General features: G+C 46.3%; 1 protein-coding gene across 1 annotated transcript in view; it reads left to right on the top strand.

The window, feature by feature from the left end:
* PDK1 (pyruvate dehydrogenase kinase 1) overlaps positions 1 to 17,212 on the top strand; it is a 199,759-nt gene that overhangs the window by 163,501 nt on the left and 19,046 nt on the right. The window contains exon 10 of the mRNA XM_078681562.1: positions 7,118 to 7,231. Coding sequence (XP_078537688.1) covers positions 7,118 to 7,231 — 114 coding nt within the window. The remainder of the gene's footprint in view (positions 1 to 7,117; positions 7,232 to 17,212) is intronic.

The raw sequence follows: 17,212 nt of genomic DNA, 5'->3' as shown, positions 1-17,212 counted from the left end.
TCTCAGGTCTCTCTCAAAAAGGATGCCTAGATACTTAATAGGTTTTTTTTGCCACGTTAGGCCTGACGTTCCTAGTACTGTGCTTGTTGTGTGGATGTTTAGAGGCTTGCACTCTGATTTGTCCTTGTTGAGTTTGTTCCCTGAGACTTCGGCGTACCTCTCGATTGTGTCTGTCAGTGCCTTGATGGATCTTTCTGGGTCTTCTGTCAATATTAAGACATCATCCGCATATGCTGCTAGCTTAAATTTTTCCCCTCCTATCGGCACCCCTGCTATGTCTTCGTTCGTTCTTATCATTGTTAGGAGCGGTTCTATTGCTAGTAGGAAGAGGCCAGGTGAGAGTGGACAGCCTTGTCGTGTACCTCTGCCCAGGTTTAGTATGTTTGAGGTGCCGCCGTTTACTACCACCCTCGCCTTGGGGCTGTTGTATAGCGCCATCACCATCCTCCTGTAGTTGGGTCCTAGCCCGAATTTCCCCAAGCAGCGATCTAAAAAGGGCCATGAGACTCTGTCAAACGCTTTTTCGGCGTCCAGGGCTACCATCACGGCTGCTTTGCTACTCCGGGCCGAGTGGTTAATTATGTGGCATAGTAGTCTTGTGTTGTCGTGGGACATGCGGTTTTTGAGGTATCCTACCTGGGAGTTGTGTATGAGCTTAGGTAGGTAAGCGTTAAGTCTGTTGGCCAGTATCTTCGCGTATATCTTGCAGTCTACATTTATGAGTGAGATCGGCCTATAGTTCTTCGCCTCTGTCGTGTCTTTTCCTTCCTTTGGTATGACTATTATGTTTGCCTCAGCCATTGAAGGGGTCATGCGTCCTTTGTGGACGCATTCCTCAAATACCTGTTTCAATGTGGGTTGGAGCGTGGCAAGGTATTGTTTGTAAAAACCTGCTGAAAATCCGTCTGGCCCAGGTGCTTTGTTTTCCTTGAGGCTGGCCGTAGCTTTCCTTATCTCTTCTTCCGTTACTGTTAGCTCTAGAGTGTCTCGTTCTCGTTCTGTTAGTGTGGGTGTGGATATGTTTTTAAGGAGTTCCTCGCCCCCGTCCTCTTTTAGCGCGTCATCTCTTGTGTATAGGCCCTCATAGAAGTCTCTGAAGACCTCCAGGATGTCTTGTTGGCAGTCTGGGCCTTGTTGTGTTTGTCTTTGATTGCCCCTATTGTGTGCTGCTTTTGTTTCCCCTTTAGATAGGTTGCTAGGTTTTTCCCCGCTTTGTTCGCAGTGCATAGGTTAACTGATTTGTATTTGTTGATCCAGGTCCCTGCTCTTTCGCTTAGTATTCTGTTGAGCTCGTACTTCCGTTTAGTTAGGCTTGTGAGTGTGTTGTTGTCTTCTAGTCTCGCGATGTGGCTGTTCTCTAGTGTTTTAATCTCTTTCTCTAGGTCGGCTATTCTCTTGTTCCTTGTTTTGTTCATTTTGCCCTTTATTGACATTACTGTGCCCCGTATGGTAGCTTTTAGAGCATCCCATAGTACCTCTCTGGGTGTATCGTTGATTGCCAGGTACTCTTTAATCGCTGTCTCTATCTCTGTCTTCGCTGATGTGTGTTGGAGAAGGTCGTCGTCGAATCGCCACCTGCGGGTTGGCTTTTCGTTATGTCTGCCCGATAGGGATAGAATTATGTGTGCGTGGTCTGATATCGATCTGGGTCCTATTTCTGTGTGGTCTATGAGGTGGGTGTGTGTTTCTGACATTAGTATATAGTCTATTCGGCTGTAGGAGTTGTGGGGGTTGGAGTAGAATGTATATTCCCTGGCGTCTGGGTTGCTTAGGCGCCATGGGTCCTTCATTCTCAGTTTGGAGCACAGGATGTTGGGGCTAGCTGCTGGTTGGCGTTTACTGGGGTGTTTGTCAATCGCTGGGTCTAGAACTTGATTCATGTCCCCGGCGACGATCAACAGGTCGTCCAGTGGTAGGGTGTGTAACTGGGCTCCTATCCCCTCCCAAAATTGTTTATCCTCACTGTTGGGGCCATATATGTTCGCGACATGGTAGGTCTCACCTGCTCTCTTGAGACTTGTCACCAGTGTTCTGCCTTGGGTGTCTGCTTGGTAGCTTGTAACTGATAGGTTCGAGTTTTTGCTGATTATTGTTACTACCCCGTTCTTTTTGTTATGCGCTGGAGATCCCACCACCTCCCCTATCCAGTTGGCTCTTAATCGCGGGATGTCTGCCTCTTCTAGTCTCGTCTCTTGGAGCACATATATGTCGCTTTTAAGTTTCTTTAGATGTTCGAGCACTTTCCGCCTTTTCACCGGGCTGTTTAGCCCCTTGACATTTAGGGAGACTATTTTGATGTCTGACACTATGCTATTCTGGCTGCTCTGCGTCATTAATGCTGCTTTGTGTTCGCTGTACTGGTGGGCTTCCTTTGGGAGCTTTTGTTCCCAGTGCCATGTGCCTTTTCATGTCTTCGTGCATGCCTTTGCTCCTACTAGATGTGAGTGTGATGAGGGAGAAGTAAAAGATGCAAAAGATGCAGAGAAAGGAAAGCTAGTCAGTAAGCCCATGTATAGAACCTCCCCCCCCTTTTCCCCCCGCCCCACTCCCCCCCTTCCGCCTTCCCGCCCCCCTCCCTCCCTTACTTGCTAAGTGGGTGTGCGACGACAAAGTTCCTCTGCTCGCATCACCCCTGAGGTAGAGTTGGTTCCTTCTTTGGCTGTTGGTGTGTCTCTCTGCCCGGGTCGCTTGCTCGACCCCTAGTCTCTCTCTTGCCGGGGCATCTTCCTTTAGTCTAGGCATTGCGTGGTGAGGTAGATACGCTGTTCTGTGTTTCCTTGTGTTTTCCTTGCTGGTGTTCTGCGTGCGTCTTTTACTCCGATTGTTCACTCAGTCCCGGCGACGCGCTCCTTTTTGCTGCTCCTGGGTTTTTGTTTTCCTCCATGTCCTCCACTGGTGGGCCTTGCAGATATCGTTTTAGATCCTCTGGGCATTCGAAAAACATCGTCTTCCATTTGTCTGTTACTTTGAACTTGGTTGGGCTGATGAAGCTGAAAGTGGCTCCCCTTCTTCGCAAGGTGTCTCTCTGCGCCAGGAAGGCTTTCCTTAACTCCACTGTCGGCTTCGAGTAGTCTTGGGTCAGTACTATCTTGTTACCGGCCCACGTCAGATTCTGATTTTTCCTGGCGAAGGAGAATATGGCTTCCGTCTGATTTAGTCTCAGTGGGTTGCAGATTATTGCTCTCGGGCCTCTACCTGTGGTTGGTTTTCCTGCTGGTACCCTATATGCCTTTTGTACCTCGAAGCCTCTTTGGAAAGTGATGCCTGTAAGTTGTGGGATCATCTCCTCCAGCATGGCGGCACAGGAGCCTGCTTTATCCTCTGTCCCTTCCGGCACTCCTAGTATTCTTACATTGCCTCTTCTCGCCCTGTCGTCCTTCTCCGCTAGCTGCTTTTGTACCGCATTTGTGGCTAATCTCAACTCTGCTATGGCCTTGGTGTGCTTGCTTGTTTCGTCTTCCACCGAGCTTATTCGGCTTTCTGCGGCCTCTATTCTCGTGTTTGTTTTGTGAAGTTCCGCCCTTATGGCCGCCATCTCAAGTTGCATGTTCTCCAGCTTGAGTTTTGTCTCTCTCCCCACCTCGTTGCCTTCGTTTACTTTCCTCAAGATGGTCTCCAGAGTGACAGGTTCGCCTCTTGCTTTGGACGGGGACCCTTGGTTGTCAAATTTTGGCTTCTTCTGCTGCTCGCCTGTTAGCTTCCCATCGCTGCCTGCCATTGTCCGGATGCCCCTTCTTGACAGGATGTTGACCAGCCTCCCACCTGCTTGTGCCACCTTTGGTGTGCTCGTCGCTTTTGGGGCAGGTGGTTGGGCAACTTGTCTGTATCTGCTCGGCTCTCTGATGTGCCTTGTTCTTGTTTTTGCCTTAGGTCCTGCCAGCATGCGGTTTGCCCTGTTCGTGGCTTGCAGGCCACTGGCTCTTTTAACGTCACAGCCTTCGGTGAGGAGATGTATAGGGTTGCGCCCGTGAGCTGTTTGGCGCCGCGGATATGTTTAACACCCACTTCGCTCTGTGTGGTCTCTGTGTTGCATGTTCGCTGCAGGGGCCAGTGTTTATGGCCGCTCGGACTTTGGGATGCTGAGGGGGGGGTACTCGCTTTCCCCCTTCTGACTCTGCTGCCTTTGTCTCACATGGGTGGTGAGTCTTCGATTTTCCAAACTCAGCAAGATCAGTGCCTCGCGCCTCTGCTAAGGGTGCTGTCCCCCTCTCAGACCTGGGTGTGTCCGACGTGTGCTTGGGGCGTCAGAGCGCCACATCCACGTTGCCCCCGCTGCTCTCTCAGAGCAGCTTCCCTTGTTCAGTGTCAGTGCTCTGTGCCAGTTTTGTTCTCTGCGTTCTCTGCGTTTGTTCACTGCCCTGCTTGGCCCCGTCTGTATATCCGACGTATTCCCTTGCTTGGGGGGATTATATGCCTCCCCGTTGCACTCGCTAGGCTCTCCGCTAGGATCTCAGTCGCTGGCCTCACTTCTCATACCTCCGGTGCCCCCGGTGCCTCCGATGCGTGCCCGTCTCTCTCTCTTCCCCTCTCCTGCCTCTCCGTTAGGCGCTGCTGCCGATCGCGCTTCTCCGTCTCCGTCTCCCTGTTTGCTACTACTTCCGGCTGCCGGCTTCCTTCCCTTCCGCTTCCGGGTCGCTTGCCTGCACGCCTTCCGCCTAGAATCGGGGAAGACTTCCGGCAATGGCGCCCTTGCAGCCCACTTACTTCCGGTTTACTTGCCACCGGTCCTCCGGGCTTGGGATGGTTCGGCTCCAGGGCAGGTTTGGGTCGCTTGCTCTCCGCCCCTTTCCTTTTGCGCAGCGATCTCTCTTTCTTGTCCCCTTTTTTGTTGTTGAGGGCAACCGTCCGCTTGGGGCTCTTCTGTTTTGCCTTAGTTGCGGCTGATCCGCGCTTAGGCTGCGCTGACAGGGGAGGTCTCTGGGCACCGCTGTCGTGCTTCAGAAGTGGAGGCTCCTTTTCTGTTCCTTGCTCCGTAACCTTCCCCTTCTCGCTTCACACCGCCATCTTGTTTCTGCGTGTTGCTGTTTACCCGGTGGGCTCAAGAGCTCATTTCTCGCTCCGTGGTTGCGCTTCTTCACCTCTCGCTCATCGATCAGTTGCGCAGACCTTTCCCACACCTTGTGTTGTCCCTTTTGTTTGGTTTTGTCCCGTATGGCTGGTTGTTTGCCCCTCAGGGATGTGGAGCCGACGGACCTAGACGACCGTCTCCATTGCCGTCCAAGCCACGCCCCTGGAATTCAGTGTTTTCAACACGTTTTCCTTCCCAGCGCACTCAGTGTGTGTTTCTTTTCTCTCTAAGGGGCTTTTACGAGCTAATATGCTAACGCAGGCAAGCAGCGATTTTGCATTCCTGTGTTGGCATGCATTCATTAAAGTCAGATCAGATGGCTTTGAAAATGTTTTTTTGCTTTTTATCATGACTAGTAGCCCCAACCTGTCCTGAAAAAGGAGAGTATACCATCACGCATGTGTGGCTCAAGAGAGAGCTAGATAATTAACAATAATTCTAACTGATGTGGTTGGGAATACCGGCATAATAGGTCTGACAACAAACAATTTGTTGTCTGGAAAACCCTGCTAGATGCGTGTATCCTGCAACGACCCATTCACAACACTGACAACGATTGCCACAGCTAGTAGGTTTCACATTTTGGTTGTCATTGCTGACCTATTGGTTTTGACAATTTTTTTGCCAATGTTGTGCAGCATCTTCAAATATGCCATTGCACTTTTTTCTTTCTTTTTTTTGGGGGGGGTGGGGGGGGGGGGCTTGTGTGTACTCACACATTCATCATGATGCTACAACCCCCCAATGTAATGACGCACATGTGCAAATGCGTCATCACGCATGCTTTTGCTTGCAGCATGAGACAGTTTCTAATTTTTGTATTTACTGTTCCAAGCTGGTGGACGCCGATCTTGTTGCAATAAATTTTTAAAATAATTAATTTAAACATACACAAAAGTGCATTTTGTATAAAGTAGCATCCCAGCACCAATCTGCACCTGCCAGGCCTTCCAAAAAATCAAAGTATTTAACTTAATTCAGAGAGTAGAAATAGGGTAATAAGTGGCAGGGAAGTAAAAGTGGAGCTTGAGGCGGGGGGAGAGAACTTGTATAAGAAACAGAAGCAAAAAATGTCATTGAGGGTTGAGAGAAGCTATGGGCGAGCTGGTGGGGTGAGGGGATAGCACCATGGAGCGTGCATTAGGGAGAATCTGAGGGATTGAAGCAGCACACAAGGAAGAGAGCAAGATAACGCATGCAATCCTATGGAGTGCTGAAAGGAAACCGGTAGCTTCCTGAATGAGAGCAACGGAACGATGGCAGTCAAAAGAACAGTAAAGAAGTAATGCTCCGGGGAGGACAAAGAGAATGAAAAGCCACTGACTAAGAAGCAGGCAAATACGAGTGACAAGAACACCAACCAGTGACCCACTGTTAAGTATTTGTATTGTCCACAATAAGTCTTCGCCAATAGACAATTCACAGCTTGTCTGTAGGCTAGACCTAAAAACTGCACAAGTAATTGGATCAATACTGAAAGCTGAACAGCACAGTTGGTGCAGACTAACATGATACACATCTCTAACTTTGAGGACCAGTGAGAACCATTTGCTGAGAATCACATTTGTTTAATGAAGGTGAAAAGCTTTGGTCAGAACTTAGGTCTCTAAGGGTCCAGACTCAGGAAGCCACATCCCCCATTAGCAGCTTTAAATGATTAGGCAAGAGCTCTCTCTTTACTCCAAACATTGTCAGATATTCAACTGAGTGAAATCCAGTGACACGGCTCAGTCATTTGCTTCTTAGATTTTGCAGCTCAGGGACACTCTTCTTCGAGTGATTGATGTGATTTTTGGGGCCAAATGCATAGTTTGAATTCGGAGTCACAAACCGCTCTGCTCATTTCTCTTTTTTGTGGTGTGGTGTAACCATGCAAGATTATATTAATCAAAAGTACCAAATGTCTTGATTTTTAAAAATAATTACCGTGCGTCAAAGAATGGGCAGCCGTATTACGTTATATTTGTGTCCTTTGCTGCTTTATGCTAGTGAGGTTTTGTATTTCATGTACAAGTTTAGTCAACAGGTTCTTCTCTCTCTTTAACTTAGGCTGGTTTTGGTTACGGTCTCCCAATATCACGGTTATATGCACGATACTTTCAAGGGGATCTGAAGCTTTATTCCTTAGAAGGCTACGGAACTGATGCAGCAATCTATATAAAGGTAACATTTAATTCAATTGTAATACATAATGCATTGGAATGTAGAGGAAGCACTGTGTGTCTACAAGAAGAGTGGTAGATTCCCATGCTTTGCTTGTCCCACTGTCTAGTCCTGGGGTTGGAAACTAAGAGTAGTTTTTCTGCGAATGCTGCACTTCTTGGGTGCAAACTAGGGGCTAGTGATTAGCTAGACCCCTCCTGCCTCCGCATCTCCAGGGTGTGTACTGTTTTGGCATGCCATCTTGCAAGGTGCGTTGGAGAAGTCTCACAAATCCTCACTCTGCTTCCTACCAGAGATATATTTGTACACTTTTACTTATACGTTTGACATTATCTGCCTGAGCTTCAGAAATACAGTTAACATCAAAGGGACAGCAAATAAAGTATTTAAATCAGTAAGGTCAGGAGTCCGCATTGTCATTTACAGTGCCAGTAGCTCAAACTCTTGTAAATGCGAGACCTATTTCATTTCAAAGAAGCGGCCACCAATGTCCTCGGCTGCTTGGAAAGTGATAGCGCGCATGGCACACTGATTGTTGCAGGAAAGCATGTCTTGTCTGCAGTAGGAAAAACTCATTCAAGAAAATAGTGCTTACAGATCAAATAAGGCATAGCCTGTAACAACAGAAGTAAAAGATCCAGTCCTCATGGGAGGTTACAAATGAAGACAAGGTGGTACTAAAGGGGGGACTAACAAGCCTATTAACTAATTATAAGCCAGCATTTACGAAGGATATTAACACAAGCCAATGACAAATTTGAGAGTGGGCAGAGCTTCAAGTCTACACTCAAGTACAGCATGCCTCGCAGAGCAGCACATGTGCTGCCCAGGCTCGACCTAAAAACGATGAATACCACAATCCAGAACTGCGATACCACGTGCACATAAAAAGGTGAATGGCATAAGATCTTCAGGTATTCGGTGTTATCGCTTTACAGAGCGCGTCCGAAGAGAAGAAAATGTCACTCAATACTACAGTAGGACTATTTAAGTATGCTTGTCATATGACCATGCGTATGCATCCTGTAAAAGAAAGCAGCAAGATCTTAATGTACAGCATCCCTATCCTCCTTTCAAGAAAAGGCTATGAGCACCCCTTAGCACAAACAGTGGTGGAAAATCTGTGGCATGAAGACGCAAAACCAAATGGCTACGGCCACTGCTTTCATCGAGACTGTTCATTCTTCCACAGACACACGTTTTATCTGCATGTTACTATAACAGTTGGCAAACACACGCTCACCGAGGTTCTCATAGTCACCAGACCCTGTTCAGTCATTCCCCAACGGCACCTCACTAATCTGTCAGCCGTGTGTCACTGTAACAACAAGCAGTGGCCCAAGGAGAAGAGAAGGGAGGAGGAGAGGTCCTGGGCCATGGCAAGCAGAAGCCCATACTACCTGTTGTACATGTCAGGCACGCACCCCAGGGAGGCGATATGGGCTCGGAGCATACTGAGGTATTGGCGCACTGGGCTAAAGCTGCACACCATGATCTCGGGGACTGCCGCTGATACAGGCCATACCTACTTTTTTGTTATAGAGTGCAAAGTAATTATCCTGGTCAAGGACCCATGTAATTATGTAAAATGCAATTAAGCATCTTCGCTGGAATTCAACCTCCATAGAGTCACAAGATAAGCACCAAGCTTTTCGTCTAGAGAAGTTCGAAGCATTTTCTTCTTTGTAATGCACAAAGCCCTCTTCTTAGTCCGTATGGAGGAAAAGTAGACCTAGTGCAGTCACATCTATGCCCCCTTGCGTAATGGGATATGTTCTGTTTGCTGTGTATGACACCGGAACTACATGGTGATATTCCCCAAATCTGTGCTGTAAGAAAATATAGCTGACTGTGCCTATGTTTCCTTGTCAGCCTATACCAAGTGGTGATTCAATTTACATCTGAGGCAGTTTAGGCAATCTTCCATCTCTATGTTTGTGAATCTGCGAAAAACAGTCTTGTGGGTATCCCCGGCCTAAGTAAAGGAATGATCGAGAAACATATGTTTTAAGAAAGGTCCAGCACTTTCTGCGCTAACGCGGATGGTGAACACTTTCTACTCATGAGTACTTAAATCTCTGTCAACTGTAACAATCACAGAGCACTTCTGAGAATTGGTGGCTATATGAAATATATGTAAGGCTGCTTCCAACTGATTCCAGAGCCCTTTCATTATGGGTGCATGTTGTTTGAATGCCCAAGTTGTGTCAGCCATTCGGGGTTATTTGCAAAACCATAAAGCAGAATATGCAAAGCAGCCTTTCATGTGTAAGTGAGGTATTTGGTGTTCCAGGGTTGCGGCAAAAATGTGACTGTGCTGCCGATAAGTATGCTATAACTAATGTATTTTGCACAGTGGCTTTGCTTCACAGGCTAGAGTCAGCAGCACATACAGTCTTGTGGACTTCCACATTGGCACTGTGGACAACTTGTCCTTGATGTGGCTTAAAGCAATGACAGTACAGACTAGAATCGTGTATAGGAACATAGGGTTGTTGACCTGAAGCAGTGGTGGACGTGTACTGATTTTTTTCAGATTTATAGTTTTGCACAGACCTTTTTTTCTGTGTCTGAGAGCAGTGTGGCCTACCAGGCCCACTCAGGTAAAAGGTGCGCTTCATTGTGGAGCCCAGACCCCTGCGCTGACATTCTGTACGCATCTCAAGTGTGTATGTAAGTCCTCCCTCTCCTACCTATGGAGGCCAAATAGGTAGCTGTCCAGGGCCTGATTCAATCCCGGCTGGACTTTAGTAATGCCCTGTATCTCGGTGCCCCAGAATACACATTCCGAAAGCTGCAGATAGTGCAGAACTGCGCAGCCCACACATTGCTCCAGCTGTCCCGCAGACAATCAGCCAAACCTGAGCTGAGCAAGTTGCACTGGCTACCCGTACGACAAAGAATTGCCTTCAAGGCGATGTGCATTTCCCATCAGGCATTTTGGCATACAGGACCAGTAATCGTCCGCAAATTAATAACCCAGTACTACCCCACCAGAAATCTCCGATCAAATCAGGCTTTTCTGGCTTCAGTGCCCAGAATAAAAAGGGCAAGAGCTGAAGGCAGGATGTTCTCTCTCAATGCTGCCAAACTATGGAACTCCCTTCCCCTCCAACTCCGGTCCAACCCCAACCTTCTTTCCTTCCCCAAACAACTGAAAACTTTCCTGTTTAATGTCCATCACTAATCTCCTGGCCGAACCCCCTTTGTTCAGCAACCACACCTCACACTAGCGCTTGGACGCCCCTGGGCAGCAACCGCGCTTTATAAATACACATTTCATTTCATTTCATTATTGTGCATGTTTGACCCATACAAGACAACAAGACTGTGTGCTAAGAGAGTATGTTGCTGGGACCAGTGGGTTCCATTTTCTGTGACCCATGGTTTACCATGGCTCGAGATGAAGGAGAGGGATACTGCTCCCCAGACAATGACAGTGTACTGCTTGCATTCCTTGGGCTGGATAGTGGAGACCCAAACACAGAAGTGAGGGAGGATAGAGACAGAGCTACCCTTACAAATTCTATGAGAACCTTTTGGCAAAGGATTGTTGATTAGATTTCCTGATCTCTGCCATTTGGTAGATGATAGGGTAGAGGGGGTGAGACAGCAGGTTCTGTTAAAGGTGGGGAATGTTTTGGGGCTGCACCTGGGCTTTTGTCTGTCCCTGACTTCTACCTCAGGAAAGCTGATGACAGCTAGATGCATAGTCTTCACACTTCATTGTGTCTAAGATTTGGTTACTTCTGCTTGGTTCCACCATCTTCTCTACTTGCTGTGAGAGATATCACCTTGCACAAAGGCTGTGTCTGCACTACAACCTGAAAATTACATTTCAAAGGGAACCACTCCAAATCGGTTGTAGGGCCATGGACAGTGGATCCACAGTCCCTGTCTAAAGCATATAAGTGGGACCCAAACCAACTCTCTCTGATCTGGTTCCAAGATATTCTTCTTGACCAAGGAAGGGAGTACTTCCTCATGAACAATGAGGAATTACGATTATCGTTACAGCCTTGAGAAAGTCACATGACATGACGAAACACGTGTCGGCTGTTGTCGTTTAAGAACCTACGAGAGGAGAACACAAAACCACTGCTAATATATAACAAGGACCCTCTATCCATTAAGGATATTTCAAACTGAGTGCCAAAAAAAAGATTTCTCCTTTTTTTGTGAAATTCTCTTTTTTTATGCTTGTTTGTCACTAATGAAATTATTCATGTGTTGTTCAAATGATACAACCCAAATTGGATTTAAAAATAAATTCTTTATTCCTATGAGAACGTAACTTGTTGGTAGTACATACATTTCTGCATATTTATTTAATTTTTCGTTACTTGTTTTGAATCAAAATTTCAATTGACCTAGATTAATCACAGTGGAGTGCTGGGGTATTCTGTTCATAAAAAATACTCCTCAGAGTACTCGAAGAACTGCTGTGAGTGGAAACAGCCATTACAACGCAGCTGTTTCCATGCATGCCATTACAACTCATGTGTTACAACACATGCTCCATTACCAAGCGTAGGCTTAACTACGCATGTTTTATACTTCGCATATGCTTTTACCACACATGCCTTTACAGCTATTTTTTTTGTAAAAATATGTGTGGTAAGGGCATATGCATGGAAACAGCCACGTTGGTAGGCAATCCACACCATTATAGTAACCGGAGAGACTCTTCCACTTCCTCACAACTACGTGCACCGCCCCTCAGACAAGCTGCCTGCATGAGGAGAGAGGTAAGGGAGGATTGGACCTGGGGCGGGGGGCTAGTATTTTAGGGGTTTGGGTTAAAGAAGGGCTGGGGGACGAGGGGGGCGTAGGGGTAGTGTTTTACGGTTAAGGGTTGGTGGCTGTCATTTATTAACTTTATTTCTCCCAGTTTTCCTCTTACCACCAACTATACCGCTACCAATGCCTGGCATCTGTCTCTCCCTGTCTCGCATTTACCTCGGCGTCTCAAAGGTTCTCTCCCTCTTTCGTCTCTGTTGTTCTCATCTCCATTTCATTTTCTTCTCACCCATATGTCTTGGATTCTTTCAACTTTACCCAATGCAGACTACCTTTCACCATCTCTGCTTCTGACCAATAATTATATGTGTAACTTTTCTTTACCATCTTGATCTATCCTGCACAATCATGGTGCAGTGCTGCTCTTACTTCCATGTTTTCATCTCTCGCTAATCTTCTTTTCTCAGTGTTTCTGTCTATCTCTCATTCTCTGAACCCTCCATCTTCCAACTTCCATCATCTACAATTCACTCGTATACTTTCCATCTTCCTCTATCACTGACACTTTAATATCACCCCATCTGACACTTATTTCTCTCTCCCAGTTTTCCTTTCAGCTGGCCCCTCTTCTTCATTCATTCCTGCCTCCATTTGTTTTATGTTTCACCTGTGCCCGACACATCACTCTGTCACCTTCCTTTCTCCATCCCGTCCCTCCACTCATTCTGTTATCTCTGTTCATCCTCTCACTTCTTCAACCACATTAGACTGAATATCTCAACATCTCCACACTTGTTTTCGTTCTCTTTCATTCTTTCTGTGTCTTTTTTCGCTTCTCATGTTCAATGTTCTGTCTTTAATTCTTATTTATTAATGTATTTCCTTCCATTGTAATCTCTTATTCGTCACCTCATATTTTCATTGTTCCTTTTCTCTCCATTTTTTTATTCGTCTGCAATGCACCTTTTTTTATTTTTCTTATTACTTTATTTCCCTTTCAGTTGATTTCTGTTTCTATGAATCATTTTCTTTTTTCTTACTATCACATCTCCTTTGAGTTTATTTTCTGCATTTTTTGTTGTTTCATCTTCCTTACATTAGCTTGCTTTCATTTTACTTCCTTTCTTTATCTTTGTTTTCTCTCTCTTTTCTCTCTCTTCTGCTATTCACTTCTTCCCTCCCTCCCTTTCTTTTCGTATCCCATTCATTCTTCCTTTTTTTTTCAAATATTCCTCCTTCTCTCTTCCTTTGCTTCACCCTCCATTGTTCCTCTCCCCTCCCATATTAATGGGATTATGTTTCTTCATCAGCATGAAGAGCCAATTTCTGGCCTTTATCCCTTGAATATTAAGGGCCTTACTTAAAGTTACCTAGTGACTTCACTAACACTTTTCTCCTGAATGTCTCTTGCGTGTGATGGAGCAACTTTTGAGGAAAAGACGGTCCTTAACAGCAGGTCTGTCATGCTAAGGTGGCCTTGCGGATCTGTGGTGACCTATGCTATTTCTGAAAACGGGATTGTGGGTGATTCAGAAATAATATAGCTAATGTCCCCCACATAATGGGACATTACGGAGCTTTTCTCTTTGGGGCTCCCTTTTTTAGGTGGAGCCTTGCTCAACTTTTAGTAATGGACTTTAGAAAGCTCACCACACGCTTGTGCGTGTGCTTTTGTTTTTCTCCGAGTCTAATGGGCTTTGCGTGCGTCTTTCTAAGAAAGACAGCACGCAATTGGGAAAAGGCGGGTGCATGTCACGCCTTTGCTCCGCTCACGGCCTATTGCTTGCGGTTACCCGCACTGACCAAATCTGTTTTCAATTATCGTGCCCAGACACAGGTGCGATAATTGAAAACAGATCGCTCGCTGTGGCACGCACGCGCACCACTCGCGGGCCTATTTTATCCCTTCAGTGAGTTCCCCGTACAAAGTCGAGTCATTACCAGCACGCGCGAGATGGGCTAGGGCTCTGGGGGAGATGTTATATCCCACGCCGGGTTACTCCAAGCTCATTGCTAAGCGATTGTTAATTATTTTAAAGCACCGGCGTCTGGGCGCTGCAGATGTGAAACATCACTTGATGTTTCCGAATGTTTATGAAACTCACTCACAAGAATGACCCCGGGTTTACGGGACATGCCATAGATTTCGAAAGATGCTGCCACTGGAAGGATGTGCTCTTTGCTGGAATCATTTCCACGTGGGCAGGCGTCCTGGGACCGCAGAGAGGCTCGGTCCATGGTAATGTTATTATAAGGCTAACAGCCTCTTGCACCATTGATGCCCTTGGTGGAATCGCCTCACATCAGACATGCTGCTATTACGAAAGACAGGCTCGGCCTGGGGGAGCTGTGGGTGACTGCTGAAGAGGGAAGGGTCCTGGGGTCGCGTGCTTGCTCTTCCCAGCCATGAGGAAAGCTTGACTCTCCCTGAACTCTTAGGATCTCTGTTCACATATTTCACCCATGTTGGTTTTATATCACCCAAACATCACAGCAATATGACCCTAATCTCAAAATGACCCGAAAAATACAATTAAAAATCCCCAAGGAGAATTAAGATGATAACAAATCCAAATACACCCAAATGCGAGATATGTTGATACCGGGAAGCAGCGGGCAGACCTTCAGACGGGCACTGTCAGCTTTTTATATTAAGAACCCTGAGCAGCCGCGGTCGGTAGTGGGTGTACCTACAGGGCGGTGACGTAAGGAGTGGAAGGGGCAGGGTGGTGGGTAGTAATTTATGGATTACGGAGCTTTACAGGTAAGTAAACATATAAATAAATAAAACGAATTTCGTTGTGTGCGCTGCATCGCCAAATGCGATGCAGCGTGAGCAATATTTTTTTTTTCGTTACTTACCTGAAATTGTCCGTTTGCCGCTTTTTACAACCCCTCACCCTGACCCTCCCCCGCCCTACAGCACCGCCCGGTGGAACGCCCTATACCGGCCGTGGCTGTTTATATGTTTACTTACCTGTAAAGCTCTGTAATCCATAGATTACTACCTCCACCCTGCCCCTCCCCCTCCCCATGTCACCGCCCTGCAGGTACACCCACTACCGACCGCGGCTGACCCTGAGGGTGAGGACCAAAATGAAGAGTCCAAAAGGGACCTGCCGCCCTCACCACCGACTTTTTAGCACTGCGGGTGCTGAGCCCCGGCAGAACACTGCTCACTTGAAGTCCTAATTGTTGGGTTGGCTTCCAGTGACTCTGAGGGAAAGCTGGGTTTCTTCAGTCTTGGTGATATGGTGTAACATTACCTTCTGTCAACTGTATGAAGTCTTTTCAAACCTTTGCCCTTACACAAAAAAATAAGCATTTTCAAAATTTCCATTACACTGGGGTAATCTCTATTAATTCCACAAATATTATGTTTCAATTGTTATTCAACATTACCAAAATTATGCCATTATGCCATATAGTGTAATTACACCACGGTTGCATCAAAACGTTAGCACTGAAGGTTTCTCCTCACACCACTTGCTCCACAAAGTGGGGAGGAGCATTTAAGAATTTGGAATGTGGGAGATGGTCCTATGTTGAACAGAAGGAAAGGGGTAGAGCCCAAAGTGAAATAGGATATAAATAAATCTATCTCTTGGTGGAACCAGACAATTCTTATTTTGTGTCCCCAAGTTATAGGGTGGTGTAAGGAGAACCCCTAGGAAGAAGCATGCCACCCTAGGGTGGGTGAGAGTTTCCGTACTCAACACATGAATATATTCATCTTTACAGTCAGATAGAAATTAAACAGGCTTTTTTGGCATAACAGGTCATTTAGTTAATATTTTATGAGCATTTTTGTTATTGGGGTTGAATATTACACGTTATGCAGACGATAGCTCAAACAAACAAAACGGATAAAAGATATGTGGAGTAACATGACGAAGTGCCTAAGACAACATGAAGGCATGCAGAGGCAGGCATTGTTTAGGAAGATGAAGGATAGGCAATAGAAGCTGGTGAGGAAACAGCTCTGTGATGAGTGGCAGAAAAAAATAGAACCTTTGTTGGGTTTGGGTTCAGGTGAAGGCAGTCAGGTGGATGTACCAGAAGTGAGAGCAGTGCTGAAGTTGGAGATTGTGCCATTTGGAAGTTAGGAGGCAGATGGAAAGGATATAAAGATTTGTGAATCGTGTCTAAAAAGGAAAAGATCAAGCAAAAGTTCCTAGCACAGTCCACCAGTTTTAGTCTGTAAATTCCAGTTTCTCTATAAACCTAGCGATGCCAGGACCTCACGATGTCCAATGCCAAACAGTGTCAGCTACTCACTCTCCACCATTGTCAGCTTCTCAAACTTCCCACCAGTGAGAGATTCCCACACTGCTAACCATACCAGCATCTTACACTACCTGCCAGTTCATGTTTAGAAGCTTCATTGTGCACCAGTGAGGCCGATTCATTATGTCCATCAGTGCCAACTTCTCATCTGTTTCTCCCTTCTTTAGTTTCTCATGCTGCCTAGTAGCCGCTTCACATGGCACATCAGCACATGCTTCTTACACATCCCACACATTTCTGACTCTGTCCCCCAGTCTGAGCTCCAAACAGTGCCACAGCTGGGAAATTCTAACACTGCATACCATTGCTTACTCTTGTCCTCACCTACTACTGCATGCTTCTTTTTTTCCCAAGGACCATTGTGGACTTATCACAATGCTCAGTCCTTCAAGCTTACATTTCCTATTCTCCCTATGTGTGGGGGTGATTACTTGTTTTTTTTCTTTCTTTCACTGCCAGGTAAAACCTGGTGAAGAGGAACAGAAATAATCTGTACATTACACCATCCATCCTAATTAGGGTGGGCGGTGTAATGTCCTTCCTCCAGCAGCAACTATGCCGTCGGACCATGGAAGGAAGCTTTCCGTCAATGGAGCTAACGGAGGCTCAGTCGCCAGAAAAGTTGATGGTCCTCCCAACACTAAACCCTATTTACTAAACTATACATCACCCCTTACTGCTATCCATGTGAAAGAGAACAAACCAGAGGTAAGGGGCCCGTGTTTTGTGTCTGAAACAACCAGGAGTGCGAGCATGCGCACACTAATCTCCTTGTTGCATAGCCAACAAAAAGTTGCACCCACAGTGTGTTTTATTCTTGTAACGGTACGTATGACGTGATGGAATATGCGCTTTCTTTAGTTCGCTTGATGGTATACTTTGAATGGCACTTACTAATGATTAGACGCCATTCAACTGCACTGGGTTTTAAATATCTGTAGTAAAATCAATACC

This window comes from Lissotriton helveticus, chromosome 3_1 (assembly GCF_964261635.1).
Source record: "Lissotriton helveticus chromosome 3_1, aLisHel1.1, whole genome shotgun sequence".
Classification (NCBI taxonomy): domain Eukaryota; kingdom Metazoa; phylum Chordata; class Amphibia; order Caudata; family Salamandridae; genus Lissotriton; species Lissotriton helveticus.
Note: the sequence above shows the minus strand (reverse complement) of the source record. Positions and strands in the feature narration are given on the sequence as shown.